General features: G+C 35.8%; 1 protein-coding gene across 1 annotated transcript in view; it reads right to left on the reverse strand.

Annotated features, from left to right (window-relative positions):
- Positions 1–27,481, reverse strand: part of GPC6 (glypican 6) — a 1,245,595-nt gene that overhangs the window by 920,510 nt on the left and 297,604 nt on the right. Inside the window, exon 2 of the mRNA XM_027855687.1 lies at positions 5,060–5,218. Coding sequence (XP_027711488.1) covers positions 5,060–5,218 — 159 coding nt within the window. The remainder of the gene's footprint in view (positions 1–5,059; positions 5,219–27,481) is intronic.

Raw genomic sequence — 27,481 nt, forward strand, 5'->3', positions numbered from 1 at the left:
AGAAAAAGTCCTGGGCCTATTCCTACTAGTTTAAGACTCCTACTGAGAAAGTCTGGAGTTCAGCTCTGGTGATAGTTTTTTTGTTTGTTTGTTTGTTTGTTTGCTTTTTTTTTTGGCTAGGCAATGGGGTTAAGTGACTTGCCCAGAATCACACAGCTAGTTAAGTGTCAAGTGTCTAAGGCCAGATTTGAACTCAGGTCCTCCTGACTCCAGGGCCAGTGCTCTCTCCACTGCATCACCTAGCTGCCACTGGTGAAAATTTTTATAGATGTTTTTATGGGAATAGTAAAATCATCACTAGATTTACATATGTATATATTCAGTGGTGTACTGGAGCCAACTACAAGTGACTCAACAGAGCTACTTGTTAATTTTTTAGTGTGAAAATTTATACTATGGAAATTAGCAAAAGCTACAAGTCAAGGCTTGATTTATTGCTTTGTTGATCATCTAGACTTGAGGAAAGGATAAAGAAAATGTTAATTCAAAGTAAACTTTAAAGGTGTCATGTAATCTCTCCACCCTCCCCCAAACAGCCAGTTGCTAAACATTTACCAGCATGATGAGAGACAGTGAAATAGAAAAAACAGAAAGATATAAATAGATCTTTATATATCTATCTATATCTGCCGGAGAAAAGAGATACATCATGAAGATCAATTGTGAGGACATATTAATTCTTTCATTCATTCATTGAAAAATCATTTTACAATGATTTTTTACATTTACATTTTATTTGTAAGTCCACTATGCTCAGCCCTTGGACGGAATGACAAAATGAAAAATACCGCATTCCCTCAATCTGCATCAAAGAAATGAGTCACCATGTTAAGCAAATCACAGATCTCCTAAGTATTGAAGCAGTTGATGGCCTAGAATGACTGAACAGGATCTGGTAGGGGAAAGGGCGCAAGCCTCCTCTTGGTTTAATTGTGCTAATTGTTCTAGGTGCAAATGGTTCTGTCCCAACCTACTTTCCCCCTCCTCATCTACATTCCTGGCTCCCTTCAGAGAATTATAGCTAAGAACTCAACTGATGCACTAGTGAGTAGACCTTTTAAGTCTTTCAGACAGAAGATGAGGGAGGTGGTCTTTTCTTTTTGGCTTAAGAAAAGAAATGTGTTGTTGAATAATGAAAGCCAGAAGTGAAGACTTAGACAGGTAGAGTAAAACACTTGGAATTTTGCCATCCCTGAGAATATACATGCTATATTACCTAGACATTAAACAGATACTGCCTCTCAGTAAATTTTTGGTGGAGAGAAGGAGGTGGGAGAGACAGATGAGTAAGCGAAAAAAATTCAAATTGTAACATTTTCAGCTTCCTACTACTGCTAAAGAGGTACAGTTAAAGCTTGTCAAACTGACAGCAGTTTAACTATAGTGAGCTATGAAAATTTTTAAAAATATTATTTATTAAAATATTAATCTTATTATAATATTTGAACTCTAACGGAAGATACTGTGGTGAAAAATGAACCTAAACTGATAAGCAACTCAGAATATTAACCAGTATTTGTTGTATAACACTATCCCACTGTGAGGGGAAAGAAGGTGAAATACCCCTTAGCTTTCAAAGATAGTTCAGTATGATTCAGATATGTTATTTTCTCATTTTATTATAAAATACTAACATTAGCTGTTCTTTTCCTATTTGCTCTGGCATGTCTATTCAGAGAATAAGAGATGAGGATCTTCCTCTGGAAAAAGAGGGAATAAGACTAGATGATCTCTCTAAGGTATTCTGGATCCAATGAGTCTACATTGATATTGATTCGAAAAGCAAACATTCATGTATGACTGGAAAGCTAAGAAACTGAAAAAAATGCAAGCTCCATGTGTTAAATCTTTCTAAAATACCCCTCTACAGAGCATCTTATCTTTTCTGAGGCCCCTGAGAAAGTGCCATATGTAAAAGTATTATTAATAATAATTAAAAATAACAAATAATCTGAAATACTAACTTAAAACATAAAGAATAATTAACAATGATGCTATTGTTTCCAAAATAATCAAATCCTTCATAGTGCCATTAGTCAAATCCAAGTCTACACAAAGCAGTCAAGTTAAGAATCCTGAAACTGTATCTTGGATCTTGGATTTCCTATACAAGGTACCCCCCTTAACAATCTGATGCTGATCAATGAATTCAATAAAAAAACTGGAAAAACAGAACAAAACATTCGATGCACTGGTGAATGTATTGACGTTTCTGACAATTTTTGACCTAAACCAGTCACCTTGAGAAAAGAAATAATAATTTGTGCTATCAAATGACTGACTTTTAAAATGGTATTTAAAAAAAAAAGACAGGTACGAAGAGGGTACATATTTCTAATACCACTGCATTTAGGGACTAGATTGGGTCCATCATGAAAACAATTAGAGGAAAAGACTCTGTGATAATACATATAAAACTCCTAAATTTCTCTTCCTAATCCCGTGGTCTCCCAACCAAATCTAATTACAATGAAAAGATCTCTTAATAGAGAACTTCACCCAACATGTAACTAACCCTATCTTGAAAAGGAGCCCAATCAGTGTCCTGACAAGTTGATTGACTTAATGCCCCTAGGTACGACAATACTTAAAACATGGGGGGGGGGGGAGAGAAAAAGAGAGAGAAAGAGACAGAGAACACTGAACTAGAGAAAGGGTGTTCTTAAGTAAGACAAAAATGTGACTCCAGGATTACAGATTGTCAGTCAAGAGCAATTCAAGGTGCGGCCATGGTAATAGAAGAGGTTGTTGGTTCATGCTTAATGGATACTTCTATTTGTTAAGAGAAAAATACTCCCTAAATACCTTTAGTGTCTTCACAATCCATCTTTTATTTATAACACTTTTATATCTTTCCCACCATGGCTATTTCCTTGACATTATTTCAATATGATTTTGTAGTTATACTACATCAAATAAAGGAGAAGTATTTTCCAAAGACACAACCTCAATAGCTAGCACTTGGCAGCCAAGTGCTCATCCTGGCTTTGCATATTCACAAACAGGGTATCTCAGGTTGAAGTGACATCTACTCATCTACAACCAGAGCTACAAGGGTGTAGGACTTTCTCTCTGTTGAGAGAAGTGTAATCTGGCAAATAATGACTAGGTCACCATAGTCTCATTCAAGGGAATTGCATGAAAATTATCTCTGTTTAACATATATAAATGTATGTGTTATATATGTTATATACCTATATATCTATATATCTATGCTTATGTTATATGCATGTTCAGAGAGAAATTCACGCACAGAGAGAGAGGAAAAGAGAAGTGGAAGTATAGGAAAATCTAGAGCAGATTTCTATATGAATTATCAGATATAATGAAATCTAACACTTCTATCTCCCAATAGCCAACCCAATCCATGATCATATGGACCTGCCTTTTAGTAATTTTATTACAGTGCCAATATGAATGAAATCAGGTTTCCATAATAAAAAAGATGAAATTTTATTAACTCACTCAACAAAGAAAAAGGACCTTTAGCCAGATAATATATTTGCTGAGCATTGACATGAGGAGATGAAAGAAATGAATGGCAGCTCTTTTAACTTTGGGCTCCTTGCCCATAACACTGACATTGCTGACACACCCCAGGGGTGTTCCTAAAACATGGTAATAGTTATCAAAATTTGCAAGTCGGTTTAGAACAAACATTTACAAAACATTTTTCAAGTTGCTAAAACTCTGAATTTTCTGGAAAAAACACTTTTAAACAAATATATTTGGTTCCAATAAGTGTTAAAAATTTGAAGAAAAACCCTCAGTTTAAATTTCAGTATTTTCTTTGGTAAAGTTATGATGAAAAATGTGATGTAGTTGTCTTGATATTAATTACTTTCTCTTCTTATTTTAATAGAGAATATTTATTCTAAAATGAGCATAGAAATGATGATTGCTCAACTATCAGGAATTCAAAAAGGGCCAAACCTGATGCTGTAAATCCTACTGCCGAATCATAACATACTAATACTAAGGGACATCTTCAAATGTGGGGCATCTCAAGCACATGGTGCTCAAACCCTACATCAAAAAATGGAACTAGAAGAGAGCTTAAGATTCATCATTTGTTCTACAGAGACACTAAAGCCATATGGGATGACACAAACGGCTGAAGACGGCAGGACAGCAAATGTATGATGACTACAAATACTCTTTCCTGTCACTTTTAGGTGTGTGGTACTCAATAATTTTTAACGACCGAAATACATATTATGCTTATATGTTACTTACATTTAGAAGGGACCTCTGAACTCTGTGTTAGCTTTAGCCAGATTAGCGCACAGAGAAGTGATCCTACTGATATAACTGCTTCTTCTTCTCTCAAATGAAAAATATATAATTGAGCAATTTACTCAACAAAATATATCAAACTTACTTGTTTTCTAAGGCTACTTTGAAGCGATAAGCCTTTATTGAGAAAATCAGGTAAACAGAGAAGAAGTGAACGATGTTATCAACTCTTGACATATTCTAGCAGGAAAATTTTATAGGATATCTATCACATGAATACATATAGATGCAATTTTAAACATAATTTTGACAAATGAAATAATGTCTTGATTCCCAGACTTCTTGTACTTGTGACTCAATATCATTTCTTTTGATTACAAATAGCTTTCTCCATCCCCTAAAAGGATGTATGTATGTATGTTGAATAGTGTTTTAATTGAAATTAATTCTGTTTACAGGAATTTAACACAATTACCTTTAATGTAACTTAAGAAAGTCCATTATGTCATAAAATCAATTCTGGAATTCACTGCACTATAACGAATACTCCATTTTATCCAGAATATATTTTTGAGAGCATGAGCCATTCAAAATCACATATTTTTATGTTATCTTCCTTTTGTCACAATGACACCCTTTGCAAACTCTGCTAAAAAGAAAAATGTTGCTTTTCTTATGAAATAACCATGGCTAACAAATTGTCAAGACTGAACTCAACATCCTTACTATTTACTGTCAATCACTGTGCGCAATATAGGGAGATTCTTATCAGAAAAAAAAACTGAAGAGGCGCAGTAGGAGGAACACAGAACATTGCACCTACCATCGAATTTCTTGTGCCTTGACACAAAGGTGGTGCGCACAAAATGGCTTGTCTCTTCCACGAGATTTTCAAACTCCAGCTTGCTTTGTTGGCTCAATTTGTCCTCCATTTCTGTGGTGCAGCATGTGTATTCCTGAGGGCAGATTCTTAAGTGTTCCCCTAGAATAAGAGGATAAAATGGTGGTATGTGATTAAAAGTGCTGCAGCAGACTATTAGAAAGGCATTTCTCCATCACTACCCTGAAGTATCATGGTACCATTCTATCAGAATCTTACAATCATTGTCACAAATTACACCCTCACTTTACCAAAGGAAAAAGCCAACTTTTCTTTGGTGTAGTCCAAGTTACTAGCCATATAATGAAGGTGTATTAAGAGAACTAAAAAGATCATTGCTTTCTGTTTTCATTTGAAGTGCCCAAAGTAATATCTGGTGACAGTCCTAGTAATAAGGTTTTAGATGTCCTTGTCTTTAAAAGCTCAAGGTAGAGGAAAATATTTCAGCGATATTGCCATAGTCTGTTTAACAAGCAAGGGTAAGAATGGAAAATGATATTTCCCTGCTCTCACTTTCTCCCTGTCTATTCGAATGCAGCCACTATTCTCTCTGCACAAGTGAGTATAGTTTTAATGGCAGGTCTTGGGTCCCACACTTTCTCCTGGTCGACATTTCTTGTCAGACACAGAAAAAAAGCTCTCCTGAAAGAAGGAATGCACTGAAGGGTTTAATTAATGCTTATGTTATATGGAAATGCAATGTAAAAGGTAGTGAAAGCCTCTTATTTAATTCAACAGAGTTATCTCTTGATGTACCATGCCAGTTCTTTCAACAATATTGCTTTCTTCAGTGCTATTTGAAAGGGGAAGCCAATTCTTTACCTCATGAAATTAAAATGGTCTGTTATTACATAAAATGTGAATTTCCAATTGATGCAGCACTGTTAACGTCAAAAATATTTAGCATGGGCTCTGAGGAAGAAGGAAAGCCCACCCAAACTCTGGAGAAATAAAACTGACAAGATCTCCTGTGATTAAAGTCGCTCATAAAGCATTGAAAACATTAATACTAAGTGCTTGATGCTGTGATTAAAATTCATTTATAGTATTTAACAATACCAATAAAATAACTTGCAGTGCCCCAAGATCAAATATTAAGTATCTCGTGTCTCTCCAACTAGTGTTGTGTGTAAACCTCTGCGTATTAACACCACCCAAATCAAAAGTTACTATGTATGGATATTAAAGTATAGCCCTTGTATAATCCAAAGAAGTGGAAAGGATGGAAAAATTCATCCAAATGAAAATGAAGGGAAAATAAATTCTGTTACAGAGAGGATTGCCTAATGTTGCTGCTAGGCTACCAACTACCAGTCTTCAAAATTCATGGGGCAAAGGGAAAGGAAAGGGAAGGAAATTCCTAAGAACCAGAAACAGGGAACTTTAAAGATTATATTTTTAAATGGCATACATAAAAATGCTGAAAATTCTAGTACATCTTTAATATAGGAAAGATACTAGAGTAAAATCAGTTTATTTAGAATAATACATAACTGACAAGTAATGAATATGGTAATTTTGAGAAAACTGTACCAAAATCACTTCATTTCTTTCTGGAATCAAGTGACTAGCTGATCAGATTAGGAGGAGTCAATAGTGGAAATTCAGCAATGCTTTCTATTCCATTACACGTGACTTCCTCAAATACATGTGTGTGTGTGTGTGTGTGTGTGTGTGTGTGTGTGTGCACACGCGCAATTTACTATATTGGTAAAGAACATAAAGTACCATATTTATACAAGCTACATGTGGATCTGGCTTGTAGAAAGCTGAAGATACGGGCTATAATCAGTGTTAGCGTTCAGTCTTTCCATGTATCTTTTCCTTCTTTTAGAAGAATCTATAACGAGACTGTCACCAAGGCATTCACAATCTCTCTCACGTCCATCTCCTTCTTTTAATTCACAAGGCCACAAACCTGACTCAGAACCTCCTCATCTTACCTACAGGGTGACAGCAGCCTTCTTTCTATTCTCCTTGACTCGAGTCTCTCTCTTCTCCAATCTCTTCTCTACACCGAAGCCAAACTGATATTCCTAAAATCCAATCCTGACTTCATCCCTTATTCCCTTTGCTCCCATAGTTCCCTCTTTTCGCTAGGATAATATAAAAATTCCTTTTAAATTGGCTTTTGAAATCCTTTCTAATCTGACTATAGACCACTTTTCCAAACTAACTATATATCATTCTCTTTCAAATACCCTACTTTCTAGACAAAATGGCCTACTTGCTGTTCTCTACACATGAAATTCTCTCTCCCATTTCCATAACTTTGCACAGGTTGTCCCTCATATTTGGAAGGCACTACCAGCACCACCTACTCATCACCTTCTTTCAGCATCCTTACCATTCTCTGGGAAGCTCAAGTCAAGCATGGCTCTCTAAATGAAGCCTATCTTGTTCCCACCTATATAGTTGCTAATGACTTCCCCCCACAATTGCTTTGCATTTGATTTTTTAAAAATGTTTCTATATTTAAAAAAATAAATTTAAATTTACCTTTCTGTCTAAGCTGTTTTCCCCAAATAAAATATAAGGTCCTTGAAGGCAAAGTCTCTAATTTGTTGCCTTTGTATTCTTAGAGGCTAGCACAGTGCTGGAGACATAATAGTTTTTGGTTTTTTTTTTTTAAACATCAACTGAATGAATGAATGCATGGTTCAATATTTTGAGATGATGATCTGAACTATTTGAACCCCATCTTTGCATTTGCCAAGACAGTAGGATATAACTTTAAACCACATAGCAAAAAAATTGTTTGGATATATGTAAGAATATTTTGATTGTAAGATTCAGTTAACACTGAAACTGACAGCTGAAGAGGTTTCTGAAGGAATACCGCAGGAGCAATCTCAAAACAGAACATATCTTCTTCTCTGCTTTTTGTGTTGAGCCACTTAGAGACAAAAAGGGGTAGGGAGACGAGATGGATTTCTTGAGATCCCTTGCAGTGTTTGAGAAAGTAAATACTACCTTACATTCACAAAATTTCCACCAATACTTGTGCACACTTTTTAAAAATTAACACCACACACATATTCTTTCTTAAAAAATGTGTATTTCTCAGATTTGTTCATCTTGTTGTTTTTCCTAAAAGAAGTTTATGTTGAAACAGGGACATTTGCTAAACCTTTAGAATAATGTAGGGACCATATGAATTTAGTTGATACTCATGAATTAAATGCACATAACACAGGATTATAAATGAGAAGTTTTTTTTCCCCCCTATAGTTTCCAAACTCCAATTATAGAAGTGCAGCCACTTCCCTCAGGTCTTGAAAGGTTTATTTTCTTCCTTGTAAGCTTTTCACTGAGAGCTCTGTGAAGTTTCTTTTAGCAATCTTGCAATTTTACCAAAGTGGAATGCAGCAATGGTATATTGAATCTGGAAGAATGGTGATTTCATTAGTGAAGTTTGGGATGGTGATATCACTGCTTAGAGCAGGCCAAAAGAAGACGCAAACTGCAAAGTTGCTGAAACTACAGGCCCATTTATTTGGCTAGGAACAAAAAAATGTCCTGACTTAGAATGATTAGATAAATAATAAGCTTCAGGATACTCTTTCCAGACCACAGTAGCCTATATCCTGGAACACTGATTCTCTCTAATGTTACACAATGAAACCAGAAGAAGATGGTTTTTATTAGATCACTTTACCCTCTGCTATATATTCCCCTAAAGCTTCTAGGTAATGAGAAGCCAGTTAGATAGACACGGGGCCAGACCTGCAGGAAGATTATATCGACATCTAGGATTATTTTAAAAATATAAATCAGAGCTATATTCAGGAAGCCACTCAAGCTCATAGTCACTATAGGTTTTAATTATAGCCAATTAGGGATAGTTGGTAAGTTTCTAGGATATAGAAATTTTTGAACATGTTGGTTATTCCTTGGAAGCCAATTATTAATGCTTGTCTATATCTCATGCTGGTGCTCAGTCACTTAACATTTCCATAGCAATCTTAATTTTTTCCTCCCAAACCTTTTTCCATTTATCAATAAATTTTTGATGGTTTGCATATTAAATATATTTTCTCATCAGATCAGATCACTAATCAGATGAGATTAGTCATCTCATTATATCCAGTGAGTTCAATTATCATCTTTACTAAATGATTCCTAGATCTATTTATCCAGCCTTAATCCGTCTTCTAAGCTCTACTACTACATCATCAACTACCTATCGGACATTTCAAAACAGATATCTTGAAGACATCTCTTCAAAATCAATGTGTCCCAAACAGAATTTATTATCTTTCCTCTAAACTCTCTTCTCTCTCTTTCTGAACTTCACTATTCCTACCAAAGATACTACCAGCTTTCCAATTCCCCAGGTTTGTAACCTCAATGTCATCCACAACTTCTCTCTTGCTTACTTTGCATATTTAATGTGTTACCAGATCTTGGGTTTTCTTCCTCTCCTTTTCTTTCACACTTCTTCTAAGACACAATTCACTGTACTCTAGTTCAGACCCTAATCGTTTCATAACTGGACAATTGCAAAAGCCTACTGGATGGTGACCTTTCTCATGAGTCTCCCCTATCTAAGCCATCCCTTACAAAGCTGGTACCTCTAGGATAAAATATAAAATACTTTGGTTTTTAAGGCCTTGAATTCACAGCTGATGTCTTCTTACATTTCTATTCTTCTTACTCTTGATGCCCCTCCAGGAGCTCTACACTCTACTGACACTGGCCTAGGTTCTCTTGCTCACACGTGACATTCCATTTCCCAACTCTATATTTTTGTATTGCCTTTCTCGAATGCATCAACTACTCTTGCTCCTCACCTTTCATTTTCAGAATCCTTGGCTCCCTTTAAGATTCAAATCATGTGTAACTTTTTCTAGGCCTTGCCTGGTCTCCACAGCTACCACTGCTTTGCCCTTTAAGGCTAGCTTCCACCATCTCTACACTGATCTGGTAAGTACAGGTTTATTTATGTTGCTTTCCATCGTTAGTACGTAAGTTTCTTGGGGATAGGGGAAATTTTGCTTTTTCCTTCATCCCCAGACATTAGTATAATCTGTGGCACATTTTTGTTGTTCAGTCCTTCAGTTGTATCTCACTCTTCGTGGCTGAGTGGACCATAGCATGCCAATACTGTCTGTGGGGTTTTCTTGGCAAAGATACTAGAATGGTTTACCATTTCTTTCTACAGTGGGCTAAGGCAGACAGGGGTTAAGCGGCTTGCCAAGAGTTATCCGACTAATAAGTGTCTGAGGCCAAATTTGAACTCAGGTCTTCCTGATTCCAGGCCCAGTGCTCTATCCACTGAGACATCTAGCTGCATCTGTGGCACATAGTAGGTGCTTAACAAATGTTCTTGAATAATTAATTGATTTGAAAGCAGCTACATCAATAGGTGCGCTGCCTTTGTTGGCCAGCTTGAGTCAAGTTACCTCAGCTGGTTAGAATATAATGCTAATGATCTGTAGTTCTTATATGTGTCAAAGGCTATGTTTATCCCAGACTACCTCAGGCTTCCTGGAAACACATGCCCACAATTCAGGAACCCAGTGAATAAGTTTGACTAGTGTAAAATACTCCTTAACTCCAACACAAAAACAATAAATTGAAATCAAAATGCTATTCCAGATTAGTCAGCAGCGTTATATTTTATAGTTGAAAATGTCTGTTTGAGGAAGCCAATCTACACTTATTTGTTGTAGAAAGAATGACAATCATCTTAGATTTGGGAGACCTAAATTCTAATCCAAACTTTACTTAAGTAAACAGCTATGTGACCTTAGGTCAATTCCTTATCTTCACTGGGCTTCAGATTTTCCAATTGTAAAAATGAAAGAAAAAGACGACAAATTCTCAGGCATTTGCTGTGAAATGTTTAAGAACCAGCTCTCAAAAAAAAAAAAAAGTACACACTGTTAGGTTGAGGGAGAACCAACCTATCATTGATACTTAAGAGTATGATATATACATGATATACATATATATTCCTGCATGTAGTGGAAATAGGGAATAGAGGATAAACTCCTTTAACCATATTTCCTCATCTATAAAATGAGAGTTGGAGTAGATGGGGTATGAGATCAACTAGCCCCAAAGCATTTATTAAGGGCCTAATATTTATATTTCAGGACCTCCAGCTATAGATCTGAGGTTCTATGAGAACTGGAAGAGGGATCCCAGCATACTTTCTGTGTCCTCTAGAGGATTTATGGGAGGATAGGAACAGGAATGGGGCAGCTAGATGGCACAGTGGATAGAGTACCAGGCCTAGAGTCAGGAAGACTCACCTTCCTAAATTCTAATTTGACCTCAGACACTTATTAACTATGTGATCCTTGGCAAATCACTTAACCCTATTTACCTTAGTTTCCTCCTCTGTAAAATGAACTGGAGAAGGAAATGGCAGACCACTCCAATGTCTTTGCCAAACTGGTTTATGAAGAATCTGTCATGACTGGATAACGACTGAACAATAAAAGAATGAATTGCACGAGACAAAAAATGGGGGTTTGGGCTGCAATTACCAACACTAAAAAAAGATTACCCACATTGATAAGATCATCAATCCATTGATGCATTGGAGTGTGTGTGTGTGTATGTGTTTATACACGTATGCCTGTATGTGTGTGTGAGCACACATGTATGTGCATGCCCAATTCCACATTCTATCACTTCATAGTCTCTTTTTAGTAAGTTTTGAAATAGCAGATCTGAAAAAAAAAATTTTTGGAGGAACTAGGCTCAAGAAGTGATGCAACTTCTCTTTCTCTAAAAGGGCAAAAGGTCAGTGTGGTTGTGGTTAAACCACAAAGGGAAGGCCCCATGGCTATTTACCATCAACACAATTCCACCATGCAACTTAAACCACAAACCAGAATCTCATTTACAAAAATTGCTTAATGAGAGCATTCATGCAAAGTCAATGTGAAAGAAAGACCACAATTTAAAAGCTAACTAGTGAAAACATGTTAGGCAGACTGATTATATTGCAAAGATAAGAAGTTAGGTACTTTGTAATAGCCAATAACATTAGACAAAGGAAAAGAGAGTAATAGCCAAAGGAAAAAAAAAAGGTAGGAAGAGACCAAAAAAGGGCTTATTGACTTGCTGATTTTTAAATTTATTTTCCCCATTTCCTTGGTTCTGTAAAAAAAATGATTCTCAGAGCTTCCCCCCAAGGCAGCCCTCTTCTGAAAATTTCTTCACAAGGACATTATGGAAAATAAGCTTATTGTGGCCAAACTACAACCTAGGCCTGAATTCATTCAATCTGCTCAGCTTTGGGTAGGGACAGATTCCCAAGCCTGGGAGTGGTATTTCCTCTGTCAGGATGGTGGTGATATCAGCCCCTGTTGACCAAGATTAAGTCAAGTACTCAAGACCTCATTTTAATATAGCCCAACTCCCAGAGTTTTTTGACCAAATTAGTACCCCTTGGGAACACCCACTCTTCAAAGGGCATATAACCCCGTACCCCCAAATCCCAAATTGAGCCAGTTCTGAACTAGCCCCCTTAGCGGGGCCCAGTTTTGGACTGAACTCCCATGCAGTGCATGTCAAGCCAGCTTGAGAGAAATTAAACCATGGACACATGGACCCTAATTTCGTTTGTCTCTTTCTTAAAACAGACTCTTTAATTTATTGCCTTCCGACAGTTCACATCTTCAGATTTTATTTATTGATAAATATAACATTGACTCAATTTAAAAGGAACTGGATCTCTCATCTACTGGTAACCTACAGAAGTAACTTTCACAAAGTGAGAACAATGTGGAAGGAGTAAAATTCTGCAAAGTTATCACTCAGGAAGAACTCCATTCAATCCAACTCAACTAAAATTTACTGAACATCTATTATATTCTAGGGGTCCTGGCCCTGATTCAATCATTCACTAATATAACTGTGTGACCCTGATTATATTATTTAATTTCTTTAAGCCATAGTTTCTTCATCTATAAAACAAAGAGGTAGGCTTCTAATTGATTTTTCAAGTCCCTTCCGGCTCTAATAAACTCTATATGTAAACTGCCCTTTTCTTAGTAATATCCTTCAAAAAATCTTTCCGTATGTGGCCGATTAGGCAAACATCTGAGTACCTTGAGGGCTATTCTGTGATTAGGACAACTTTTTTTTTTTAAACATTTTGAAGGGGAAATAGAAAGAATTGGAATTGATATGCTAGTGTGTGGGAGTTGTGAGTCAGCTCGTTAATAAAGGCCAAAGAACAAAATTGTCATTAATTATAAACAGAATAGTTCCGAAGGTAGGTACTCAGTTTTGTTCCTGAAACAATAAAGTTGATAATGTTTATGTTCACGTTTCTGAAATAAGATTTTTTGAAAGCATGCTTATGTTGACTTGTTAACCTAATTTCATACCTAAGATCAGCCCATAATTCTACTCATCCACTGTTATTAAGGAAACATAGTGAAAATGTACTTCTGCCCACCCAACCTCCTCTCCCTTTCCCCTACCATTCCCAAAGATTACACTGCTCTTTAGTGACTGAGGTTCCCTATCAAGGCTCTCAGTGATGTTCATTTTAATCTAACTTCACCTATTTAAAATTCAATATGCATTGCTTGTTTGATGTGGGTGGGAGTATTGTGGGTGGTCAATGGGGAAGAGCAGAGAACAAGATAAGCTTATTTTGTGCTCTGTCTCAGCCCCTACAAACCCTTAGAGATTATATTTATTTACAGATCATGATTGATGGTCTTTTTTTTTTTCAACCAAGAATTCAAATGGACAAGCTAACAAACTCAAGGGGGTTATCTCTCTTCTTTTCCTTAGCATTACTTTGTTCTTTTATTGAATACCTCAAAAAGATTCAATAATACTCAGGAACACCTGGATGGCAAATTACATAGTTTCTTATCTGTCCTCTATCTCCTGTAGCAGAATCACAGAGACTGGAATAATTGCATTTTAGAAATGAAAGAAACCTTAGAGATCTTCTATAGATGCTGAAACCATAGAGCCACTAAACTGCTTGCTTATCTGTGCTTGGGAAACCATGAATACTCAGAGCTTGTTAAAGTTAATTCTGCTAAGTTCATGGGCAGTTGATACTCCCATCCCCCTCACTCCCCTCCCCCAGGACAATAAGCATGCCTAGAGGAGCCCTGACTAAATGGAGTCCTATATTTTTAAAAAATGCTTCTCATAATTCTCTACACAGTTCATTTTCCAATGGAGATTCATAAATGTATTGTCTTTATACTCTAAATAGAGTTCTAATTACTGAGCTGGGCCATGGAGGTATTCTTAGAGAATTTAAGTATGTTCTGGGCAACAAATATACTTCTAGTTCATGTGACTTACCTTGGGAACCTACAGGTACTTCAGATTTATAAGTTCACAGCAGTCTCAGCTTTTTCTGAGTGACATCTTTCCTAAATAACTTGTTTTTCCTTTTTCCAAATGCCATTTTCATAGATATACTTGACTGTCCCAGCATTAAGAGCCAGATACAGGCAAACATTAATTGGCAGTTCCCAGTGACCTTCTACAACTCATCTAACCACCATGTCTTTGACCGTAGATTCTGACTTACATCTTTCTCCTTCTGTGGTCTGGATTGCATAAATCAAACCAATTGCCTTCTACAAAATCAGCTACAAAGAGTGTTCAATTTCAAGTTTATCGTAGCTGTAATCTCACACCTGTCTTCACTTGCTCCAAACTGGCAAATTTTACAGTGGTGCTTAGTCCTCCTGTACATCCAGTGCACAGAAATACAATAAAACAATTGACAAGGTGATTGTTTTAAACCCTGACAACAGTAGTTCACTATTCCCACTAAATTATATGAAAAAGTAGAGAATTTACTAGTGCGTTTGGGACTTGCTATTCATAACCCAATAACTGTAAAGCAGCATTCTACCAATGTAGTGCAATGATTACTGGCCAGTTGAGTGCTATTAACTGAAGGGTCAGAATAGATTGCCTATAAACCATTTTCTAAAACTAAGTCCCAGATCATATTTCTGGTCTTTGCAATATTACAAGTCTTCATCCTGTACCCCTTAGTTGGAGAAAACAACCATAGACAAGAAAGGAAGACTTAGTAATTGGTGACAAGGTATATTATATCAATAGGTGTGTAGTCCTTGACATTTTGGTACCTGTCCTATGTAAAAGTCCCTAAATGTGTCCATCTTTTACAGTTCATCAAACCATTGATCCATCTATCCACAGAAAAAGGCACTGGGAATAGAAAGGCTAAAGTGGAAGTCCTTGCCCTCAAGGAAATATATTCTATCAGGGCAGACAACATGTGCATATTTAAGTAGGTATGAAATATATTAAAGGCAGTTAATGAAGTAGCAAACTATAATTTGTGTAATGAGGAAAGGCTTCATGTTGAAGGTGATACTTTTGCTGCATTTTGAATGATGTGCCCTCTATGAGGTAGAGGGAAAGAAGCATTGCATTCTAGGAATGGAGGATAGCCATTGCAAAGGTTAAGTGACAAAAGCTTGAATATTATGTATGAGGACTTAAGCAAAGGCTAGCCCTTCTGTAGCCTTTCTTTAACAAGAGATGCTGGTATTCAAGAAACCCCAGCTAACCCTAATGACTCAGTTTACTATAATTTATTCCTTTGTTTAAGGAATTTAATAGGCCCTACCTTCAAAATTCAAAAATGGAGGTTTTTGCAGTTGGACAGCATAGTAGATAGACTACTGGTTCTGTAATCAAGAACATCTGAGTTCAAATCGTCTTTTTAAAAATTCACTAGATATTTGCTGTTTCTGTGACTGCAAGCAAGACAAAACTTCTGAGACTGAGTTGTGTCATGTGTAAAATGGGGGAGGGGTAATAATAGCATCTAACTCATTAGTTGTCATAAGTAACAACATATCTATGAAACACTTAGTAAACTTAAAGCACATTATGCTAGCCACATGTATGAAAATGACCACTTTTGATTCCTTCTACTGTTTTTTAAGTCATCTCTTAATACAAGGCAAACTGCTCTCAACTACTTACCAAAGAAATATTTCTATATTCCGGTGACCATTTTCTGTTCTAGCCAAGGCTGAGCCAAAAAGCTTGCTTTTCTCTTTTCCGGTTTCTGATGAACTAAAACCAATTTTTTCATTTTTTACCTTATACCACCCACACATGTGTGGGTTTGATTGTTCTCACAGTAACAAAGACATCTGGTCTCTTTGAGAGGAGCTGGAGAAATATCTCTTATTTATTAAACATTATTAACCATTCATAATAAATGCAGAAGGTACATCTACGATTAAGCCAAAATATGGATTTCACATTCAGATTCATGCAAAAAGGGTGATTCATAATATGGGGCAGAAGAGGAAAAAACCATTTGGAGCATAAGAGTGAGAAGGGATCCTGAGTACAGGATTCCATTTGAATTTGATCCATTTGAATCCAAGGAAAAGCAGACAGACATAGGGAATATGAAAGAGAAAGAAAATAAGGTACAAAACTAACAAAATAATGATAGTACCAGTAGATTACATCATGGAGTATTCTGTTAATATTATTATTAATAAAATTAACATTATATAAAAGACATTGATATAGTACAGTGCTCCCAAAAGAGGATAATCAAGATGGCAAAAGGTGTGGAAATTATCACCCATGCTTCAAAGAAAAACCAGGAAAGAAGTTGATGCACCAGATTCAGAAGAATTGGGCAAGTACTGATAAAAATTGGTCTTGAAGGGCCTAAGCAAAGAAATCCTGTATGTCCCTGAGAATAAATTCTCTCAAACCTTCTTTGATTTCCACATGTACAGGACACAGTCTTTGTTGACTTAAACATATATTAACCTCTTCTTACTTTCACACTAAGGAAGATTAAGTATCAACACAAGGAATAATGTTTCTAAGAACTAGAACTGTTTAAAACACTAGACAGGCTGCTTTCCAATGTACTGAAATCTTTATCACTAAATGTATGTAAAGGATGTTTAAAGAACTATTTACTGGCAACTAATTTCTTTAAATTTCTGGGAAGAAGAAGCAAATGATTACTAAACTTCCTTCCAACTCTAAAGCTCCATGAATTCCCCTTTAAGACTTCATGGATTTAAAAATTATCTTTTGGTACTCTACCAGAATACTATCCATGGGGTTTATGACATGTTACTGTCTTAGATTTGAGGCTAGAGACTACCCTTTACGCTTCCAGTGATAAAACCTCAGTGACCTTTACAATAAATATCACCCTGTAGAACAGAATAATAATAGATAATAAAAGCTTAAGTATTGGGGCATTTTTTTTTTCATTTTTTCTTCAATTTAGCCAATATAATTGTTGACAAGAAAAAGTAACATTTAGTTATACCAAGGAGTACTTTTTAACCAACAGCCCTGAGGCTGCCTGTCTTGGTAATTATTGCCTCTATATCTTTCAATCAACCTCAGTCTCACTGATTCTCATATCCACATGGTAGAGCTGAATTTTCCCACCTAGAATAAAACTTGTACACATGATCATAGGATCATAGTATTAAAGATTTAGAGCTGGAAAAAATTCTCTTTTCAAATCCTCAGCTAATTATGTTCCTCAACAAAGCAAGAAATTGTATATAGAAAACAGTCTTGGGGGTAGGAAACAAAGCTCGATATTATTTGAGGGAATGTGAACCTTGATCCTTCTAACATCTAAGTAGATAAGTATCAAAACTCTTTATCCATCTTATCCTGATCATTAAGTCTCTATGGAATTGAAAATGCCCTTTGTTGGCCTTCAACAGAAACCATCTTTCTAAGGTTCTTTTTGATCCTCAAGTGCTTTGAGGTAAATTAAGAAAACTAATGTCTTATAAACAGTCTGATAATTAATTAATAATTGCTCTTTAAATTATCCCACAAAGCCCTTTCTTCCACAGTTTACATTGCTCCAATTTTCCTAAAAATGTTTTAAAAAATAAAAGTCACTAAGGCAAAGATGGGTGATCCCCTATGAATCCAACAGGAGGGGTGAGCATAAAGAGAACATCTCAAGAATTCTTTTCCAAATAAACTCTAAGAATGTCTTCCTTTTTTTTTTTTTAAGAATAGTCAGGTTCAGTCTTACTTTTCAGGTGCACACTATTAAAACAACTGGTTTCTGATATCTCTGTGAGAAACAACTTTAGTTGCCTCTTTGGGAATGCATTAGTGATGGTTTGCTTGACCTGGGGAAAATAAACTCTATGGCTATGTTTCATTGTTCTGTCATTTAATCGTCCAGATAGATACACAGCTACAGTTTTCAGATCTGGAAGCATGTTTTCCCTTGAGAATCATGCAATTTTTTTATTGGAAAGAATTCTTGTTTATTTCTTTTTTAATTAATTAATTAAATTTTAGTTTTCAACATTCACTCCCACAAGCTTTTGAGTTTTAAATTTTCTACTCCTACCTCCCTCCCCAAGGCAGTATGAAATCTGATATAGACTCTACATACACATTTCTATTAAACATATTTTCACATTAGTCATGTTGTAAAGAAGAATTTGAACCAATAGGTAGAACCACAAGAATGAAGAAACAAAACAAAGCAGAAGAAAAAAGAGCAAATAGTATGCTTCGATCTGCATTCAGACTCCACAGTTCTTTCTCTGGATGTGGATAGCATTTTCCATCTTGGGAATGTCTTAGATCCTTGCATTGCTGAAAAGAGCTAAGTCTATCAAAGTTAGTCACTGCACAACAGGCTGTTACTGTGTACAACCTTCTCCTGGTTCTGCTCATTTCACTCAGCATTAGTCCATACAAGTCTTCCCAGATTTTTCTGAAGTCCATTTGCTTATCATTTCTTATAGCACAATAGTGTTCCATTACATTCATATACCACAACTTGTTCAGCCATTCCCCCATTGTTAGCATCCCCTCAATTTCTAATTCTTTGCCACTACAGAAAGAGCTGCTTTAAATATTTTTGTACATGTGGGTCCTTTTCCCATTCTTATGACCTCTTTGGGATACAGTCCTAGAAGTGGCATTGCTGGTTCAAAGGGTATGCACATTTTTATAGCCCTTTGGGCATAGTTCCAAATTGCTCTCTAAAAAATGATATGGTTCGGTTCACAACTACACCAGCAATTCATTAATGTTCCAATTTTCCCACATCTTTTCCAACATTTATCATTTTCTTGTTTCATCATGTTGGCCAACCTGTTAGGTGTTATGTGGTACCTCAGAGTTGTTTTGATTTGAATTTCTCTAATCAATAGTGATTTAGAGCATTTTTTCATATGATTATGGATAACTTTAATTTCTTCATCTGAAAAGTGCCTCTTCATACCCTTTGACCATTTATCAATTAGGGAATGACTTGTATTCTTATAAATTTGACTTAGTTCTCTATATATTTTAGAAATGAGGCCCTTATCAGAAACACTGGTTGTAAAAATTCTCTCCCAGGTTTCTACTCTCCTCCTAATCTTGGTTGCATTGGCTTTTTTTGTGCAAAAACTTCAATTTAATGTAATCAAAATTATCCATTTTACATTTCATAATGTTCTCTATCTCTTGTTTAGTCATAAATTCTTCTGTTCTCCATAAATATGATAGGCAAACTATTCCCTGCTCTCCCAATTTGCTTATACTATCAGTCTTTATATCTAAATCAAATCACAGCAAATTTTGCTTTCATCCCTCCTCCTCTCAAATCAATTTTGCTTTTTATGATATGCCTTGCCATAGGAAAGGGACACTATATGTACAATGAATAACAGACCCTATCCAGAAATGCTGAAGACAGGTTTTGTAGGATATTTTTTTTTCCTAAATGAATCCTGGCAAAGGTATAAAGCTCCAGCTGAGTCACCAACTAGATATAAATTGTGTCTATTTAGAGGGTTCTAGGTCATTTAAAAACAAAGTTGACTTTTAATGCATATTACTGGTCATTTTAAGTAGAGTGTACAGTGTTACACAGTGCATGACTTCAGAATCAACAAATAAAACCATAGTATTGAGTTCTAAATTGTGATATAATGTGTCAAGGCACAAGGTTAGTTCAGGTATGAATTATACACAATCACTTTGTGGAGAAAAAAAAAGTCAGAAATGTTGGGCTCCCTAGGTGATTGAGAAGCTTGGTCTGTACTGACTCCTTACTGTCTTGCTTTTGTGGCTAAGTCATACAAATCTTGGTTCCATTATCTTAATTGATATAAGATTGGATTTCTGAAGTATTAGCGTGCCTCACAACTACAACTCTTGGTGGTTAGGCTGTAAAAGGAATGACAAGCTTGGAAGAAGCTGACACTCAAGTTCTCCTATTGGGATTAGGGTTGAGTTAATAAAATCCTTTGGATGTGGGCAACAGGGAAAGAGGAAATGTTCAAAGAAGGCACCCTCCTTTCACTAAGGTTTTCAAGGGAAGGTTTTGCCACCTCATTTTACTCAAGCATCCCCCTCATTAAGCGTAACATGAAACAGCACCAGGTGGGAGGGCGATGGGGCCTTCTCTCATCTTAACAGCAGTGGTCCCTGCCCTGACTTTTCTACTTTATTATCCTGGAGCAAGAAATGTGGTAGCCACAGACTGGCAGGTGGAGAGGGGTTTTCTTCAATTGTTGAGAATAATCCCTATGGCTCAAGTTGAAGATCAGCATGAACAATTCCTGCAAGTTGAAAGATTTGTGAAATTTTAGGGGATCATAAGATGAGCTTATGAGTGGCAAGTCTAAAGCAAAGTCAGATATTTATAAAAACTGAAGGAATCATTGTCTGTGCCTTTGGAATTACCTGAAAGTTAGTATTAAATCAAATAGCTAGAATAATACTAAACCAAAAGAAAATGACAAATGTAAAGATTTATGTCCCTTGAGACATCCTCAGGCTGCTTAATTAACTTTCAGAGAGGTAACTGAAAACCAAAACAAAAGCCATTTATTCCATACCAGGTTATTTCCTTAACCAAAAGGTCTACTGTACTGGAAGAAAGATTGGATTACACAGAATAAATCACAAAATGTCACATCATCCCTTCTCTACACTGGAATAATTTTCCTACTCATCTTCCTAGTAACATCTCAAGGCTGTACAATTATAGAGGCTTCACTTCTTTCCTATCACATTTCAAGAAAGGAAGAAATGGAAACTATCAACAGATTTATCCACTACCCACCCATTTTAAAAGCTTTACTGGTTAAAAATGCATCAGTTAACACAGTACCAATCCCCCATAGAGTTGACAATGGAACTGTTAAAACTTCTTTGCTAGAATTTGCATGTTAGGAGACAGTCATTTTAAGTTATATTGGATGGACCAGCTTTTGCATTCTGGAATCTGCAAACAGACTCTTCAGCAATGGAAATAGACAAAAAAGGAGATAAGGAGGATAGGTGATTGCCAAATACTTCTGATTTTCTTGGTGTAGTATATTTGGAAAACCATAGTAAAAAGTTAAAAAGAAAGAAATTCTAAGGTGTAATAAAGGCCAGATATGCTCAGAGCTCTGAGTCATCCAACCAAATGTTTTACTTCTGTAAATGTGTCCAAGGGATATTTTTCCCCACCAAATGGCATGATTGTTCTCCATGAGGCAATATCAGGGTATTTAGTATATATCAGCAAAGCGCCTTGGATTCCTCTAATATCCTGCTAGAGATATTGCCTTGAAACATTCAAAATCTACTTTTACAAGTGCTAGAGTACATATCAAAGTTGGTCTCTATTGCTAATTCTAAAATGGAGTTGTTTCTTTCAAGGTTTCCATCATTTTCCCCTCAACAAACCTTGCTCCTCACAGGGAAATTTTCAATGCAGAATACAATTTCCCTTTATTGCTAAGTATAAAATTTTGAAGGATAAAATTATCACTAATATAAATCAAGATATTATTAAAAAGTTCATTTTTATCCAAACGAATTCAAGAAAATGTTTGGATTTCTGAAGTCACCCATCAGGATAATAGAACTGGGTCATGATAATCATCTATGACTTCACCAAAATAGTTTTTAAACAAATTTATCATTTCGGCCTATACTATTTCCTGGAGTAAGAGGCTGAACAAGTAAACAAGCTTTATTTATAGTAGTATAGTGGTTATTTATAGCAATTCCTTTGGCCTGTCCTAAACTACTTCGATTTAGAATGTGGAGGGATTCTAAGACTATCATTATGAAATTAAGCTAGTTCTAAGTCTTCCTAACTACACTCAAATTTTTACAACTTTTGATCATATCTCTAAGAAGTCACTTTAAAAAATTGAGTTTGTGAGTATAAATATTGATGTCATTCCCTTTATCACTTTAATTGCCCTGGTTTGTACCACTTCAATTATGTCATTTGCAATGTCTAGCAAATCCCCTGGAGAGTGTTCTTTTCTTTTACAGATCTGCTTCAAATGCAAGAGCACTTACTCAGTCCCCAGCAGGCTCTGCCCATTCCAAATGGTTTTAGATCAGCCACTAGCACTTCCAGTACTTGCTAACCATGTGTGAGTACAAGGGCATAATAAAATATCCAGACATTTCAGAAAAATCTCAGGACTCTATGGAATGTACTACTTAACCTACGGAAAAGTATATCATAGAGAACGACATAGCAGCCCATATCAAAAACTTGACAAAAAGTACCACCCCATCTGACACTGCATTATAGGGAAGAACTTTGGAATTTGTGTGAAGCATGAAACTGCAGCCCTCCATCACCAGAGACAAGATATCATTCTTCTGTCAAAGTCTGATTAGAACACGGACTTTGTTGCCTACTCATCCACCCAAATAACAAAGACTTCAGCCTAGATTCCAGATGCTAGAGACTAACATTTTTAGTCTTGACATATGGAATACCTCTGTCTTTAAGCTTTAATTGTATTGTTGTTGTACAGATCATCCTATGTTATACTTAGAAAACACTTAGCAAAACAGCTTAAATTTGTATTTAATTTCTGTTCCACACTCTATCTCTTTATCCATCCCATATCTAGTTGCCCTTAAAAAACTATTGGAGATATGTTTAAAAAAAAAGTAGATAAGTGTGGAACCTTATAACACTCTAATTTGCCCAAAAAGTCTAACAACTAATTCTCACAGATTCACAAAAGATGCCTGACCTCTCATCCACTCAGCAAGCCCAGAACTAGGCCCCAATACCATTCACTCCATCACATAAATATATTAATCACTCTACATTTCTTTGAAGAAAACATCTTGAAGTTGGGATATGGTAGGAGTAAATACAAGCCAAGGTTAGATAATGTCAAAGATAAAAGCCAAGGTTAGATAATGTCAAAGACAACCAAATAATGAGGTGAACACATTTGCTGAGTTTTATAGGTATTAATGGATCTGCCTTTCCTTTGCCGTCCCCAGTAGAAATTACAACCACTGCAGCATAAAGACAGTTTATTCATCTAGTGCAAATACTAACATTATTGTATTCTGCTGTTTCAGGACCACGGTCAGCAACATGACTATAGCCCCTGGCCTCTTTTTTGAGATCTAGTGGCAAAAATGCATATTGTATTAGATGAAGCATAGATAGCTTTTTTCAGGACAAGATGCTCAATGCTTTATCCATCAACCATTTATAATGAAGTTCAGATATATTCAAAGCAATAAAAACTAGATCTGAAGTTATAAGAAATGGGCTGAAATCCTAAGTCCGCCACATAATGCTTGTCTGAGGTTGTTCAAATCATTACACTGGAAAATATGAAGCTGGACTAGATGATCTATAAACTCCCTTTTAGCTTCAAATCTAATTAGTCTATGATAATCTATATTGAAGCCTTTTCCTGGATTGGGGCCCACTGGTTTACTTTTTTGAAAAAAAATACCATTTGATTTTTTTTTCCCTACATGCATCACCTTACTCTCTAAAAGTATGAATGGGAAAAAAAATGAAAATAAGTCCTCATAACTTTTCTAAACTTCAAGATTTTCAGTGGGGGTCAGGGGAGAGGAGACAATGGAAAAGTTTTTGATTTGTTTCAGACTTGTGATTTCATTAATTTTGACAACTTACAGTGTGTAAACTTTATCCACTAATGCAAATGAGCAACCTGTCTGAAAATCTTAGTCTTAAAAAGCTTGCTTAAATCCTGTACTAGGTTAACTGAGTTACAGTCACAATTTTAGCACATGATATAGATGGAGTATGAACCTGAATATTACTGATATCAAGGCTTGATATTGAGTATATCACACTGATTCTCAAAGTTCACAGAAAATAAATTCATAATTTTATTACATATATTACCCACAATTTAATTTTCTATAGCAGAATTTATATTTGCCCATTTTGAAGATTTGCAAATACTTCTGCCTAATTTTATAATCCTACCCATTTTCCCTACCCACCAAAACCAAGGGAAAAATAAAACAGGAAGATAAGCCTGGAGCTCTGAGGTAAAAGTTAAATTCTACTCAGTTAATCCAGCCACAAATCATAGAGTTGGAATGGAATGTGGCCCTTATGTAGGCTATCTCCCACAATCTAAAGATGAGGAAACAGGTCAAGACTGGTGAAGCACCTTATTTTAGGCTAGCAAGTGGCAGTGTAGGGACTTGAACTGAGGCCTCTCAATTTAAATTCAGTGTTCTGCTATCTCTGTGACCACCAAGGTCATAAAGACTGATCCTCTATACTTTATAGAAATTATCTGAAATATCATTTAAAATTGTTCATACCATAAATCTATTTTGCTATAGAGTCAGCATTGTGCAGTAGAAAGAGACCTGTCCTTGCAGCCAGGAATACCTGGATTTAAGTCCTGCCACTTACACATGTTAGTAATGTCAACCTAGGTATATCACTTAACTTCTCAAGGCTCTCTGCAGCTTTCTGACTCTAAGTTGAAGAGAAGAAGGTAACCAGCATTAGTAGAGGGAATTTCTGTATCTGGTATGCCCTATACCAATAAAATCAAAGGTCTAGGCTCCATCCTTATCCTAAATCTATTTTGTTAATGAATTAATTACATGAGTTTATCATAAGGCTTTTAAAACTCTGACTAATAATTATCTGATTTCCATTTCCTTTTCTTCCCCCTCCAAGCTCCACAATTATAGTACCACACAGAGAGCTTAGATTTTACTCAATTATAGAACTTGATAGACCATTTCCAATCTGGATTTCAAGGCAGTCAGTCCTCTGGGAACATCTCATTTAAGGTGTTTAATAGTCTGCTGGTGGCCAAGGAAAATAGATCATTGTTGTCTTGATTTGGTAGAATTAGGTTGTCTTGAACCACCAATAAGTTTATTTTCTCAACTAGTTTTACTTTGTGCATTTTTGTCATTCAGAATTAGAAACAAAGCACTATAGAATATTAGCAAGGAAAGGGCACTAAAAGATTGCTCTCTTCATGTTCCAATTATTTAAGAATAAAGATTTTACTTGGGAATGAGGCCTTTTTTATTTGAAGCTTTATGAAGTTACATAGCTAGTGCTTTCGAAAATGATACATGTTTATAATTTCTCATTACTCTTGGGTGGGTGAGTAGGGGTGAAGAGTAGGAAACTACTAGCAAGGAAGAGTAAACTGATGGAGGAGGAAGGATAAGTCAAAGAGAGACGACACTCACTTAAAAACTTTATCAAGGGGAAAATGATCCTTGGGGCTATCCCTGATTATAAGTGTCACAATCCTGTGGCATAAAACATCAGTCAAAATTGATGAAAATTTTCTGTTTTCAACTTCTTAAATTATGTATTTTATTACTTAAATAAAAACTGTCACCTTTTACAAGTTTCAAGTACTCCTTCAACTTAAATCAAATTGGTAATGCACATTGTCTGATGTTAACAAGAAAAGCGGAAAAAAACCCACCAACAATTCTTTTCCAAAACTGGGTTGGCATGTTATATTAGATAGGAGGAAACAGCCATCTGTGGAATGCTTGGCAGACATTTTTTTTCTGGTGCCCCAGCTCTAGCCATATGGGTCTGCTTTAGCCCCACTACAGCTATAATATCTACTCTGTATTCATGGATATTTATGTGTGTATGCATATTTATGTGTACACACACCTACTTATATGTATGTGAATATGTACACAAACATTCATACATATAAATATAAGTGTGTATACACGTTCACAAACATATAAGTGAATATGTATACACACCTATATTTATATGTATGAATGTGTTATGCCTGTATGTACATATATACACATATACATACACGTGTATATATATGTGTATAAATGTATACATGTGTGTGTGTGTATACACACACACACACATCCCAACCAAGGGGTAGAAAATTCCTTTCCCTCTAAGTTCACTGGGAGTTGACTGGGAGAAAGTTGGAATTAAAAAAAAAAAATTAGAAACAAACAAAAAAGCCCTACAGTACACTAAAAACAGAAAAACAAAAATAACTAATGTCATGTGTATGAATATATATCTAATACATATAAATGGACACAGTAAATTTGGGGGAATCTGAATTTAAGCAAACTTTCGATGACATAAGTTGGCATGTCTTACACAGTAGGTGGGCATAGCCCACTATCTTAATTACATATCAGCTACATGCTTAAAAACTAACAAAAACACAAACTGAGGGGTGGAGGTAGAAAGTTATTCTAATTCTTAATCCAAGGTGAATTGTAATTACATTACCTGTGATCTGGCACCATACTCAATTTCTTCTAGAATCTGATTCCCAAATGTATATCTAGTTACGAGTTCCCCAGGTTAACGCCTCCAAACTCAAATAAAAACACTCGTCTCAATTTACTAATAGCCATGTGTTCTTGATGTTGGCTACCATTTTGTCTCGGAATCCTTCTGAATCAGAGTTATAGAGAAGTTGAAAAAGTATTGTATGTGGAGCTGGATCTGAATTTGGGTAATATTTTTAGACTTACTAGCTGTATGACCATGAGCAAAACACTTCATGTCTCTGAACCTTAGCTTCTTCATCAATAAAATGGGAATAATGATACTATTTTACATAGACTTCACAGTGTTATTCTGAAATTCAATTAAAATAATGTATGTGAAATGTTATGTAAACTATCAATTGCTAAAGTCATCATTTTCACCCAACACATTCTAATCCCTCTAACTTCAAGAAATTCCTCTTTAAAGTCCTTGCTCTTAGGATGTCTACTAAGTTTCAGTTTTTCTTCAAAAGGATCCTTACAGAGATGAGATCAATTGTATGCTGAATGAAAGTTCTTGAGCTCATTAACTGATCATGTCTTCCCTACTTTAGGACATAATTTCCAATCAGTGTAATTATTCCGTGTGTGTGTGTGTGTGTGTGTGTGTGTGTGTGTGTGTGTGTGTGATATCCATTACTAAGGATCCCTCAGTGAATATTTGCCCAGAATCATATTTTGCAGTACCAAGAAGTGCTGTGATATAGTGCAAAAAATACTTGGCTAAAAGCTAGAACATTTGAGTTTGACTTGTGTGCCTACAAGATAGGAGCTATGTAGAGTTGGACA

The sequence above is a fragment of the Vombatus ursinus genome, unplaced genomic scaffold (genome assembly GCF_900497805.2).
Source record: "Vombatus ursinus unplaced genomic scaffold, bare-nosed wombat genome assembly UNPS02011014.1, whole genome shotgun sequence".
Lineage (NCBI taxonomy): Eukaryota > Metazoa > Chordata > Mammalia > Diprotodontia > Vombatidae > Vombatus > Vombatus ursinus.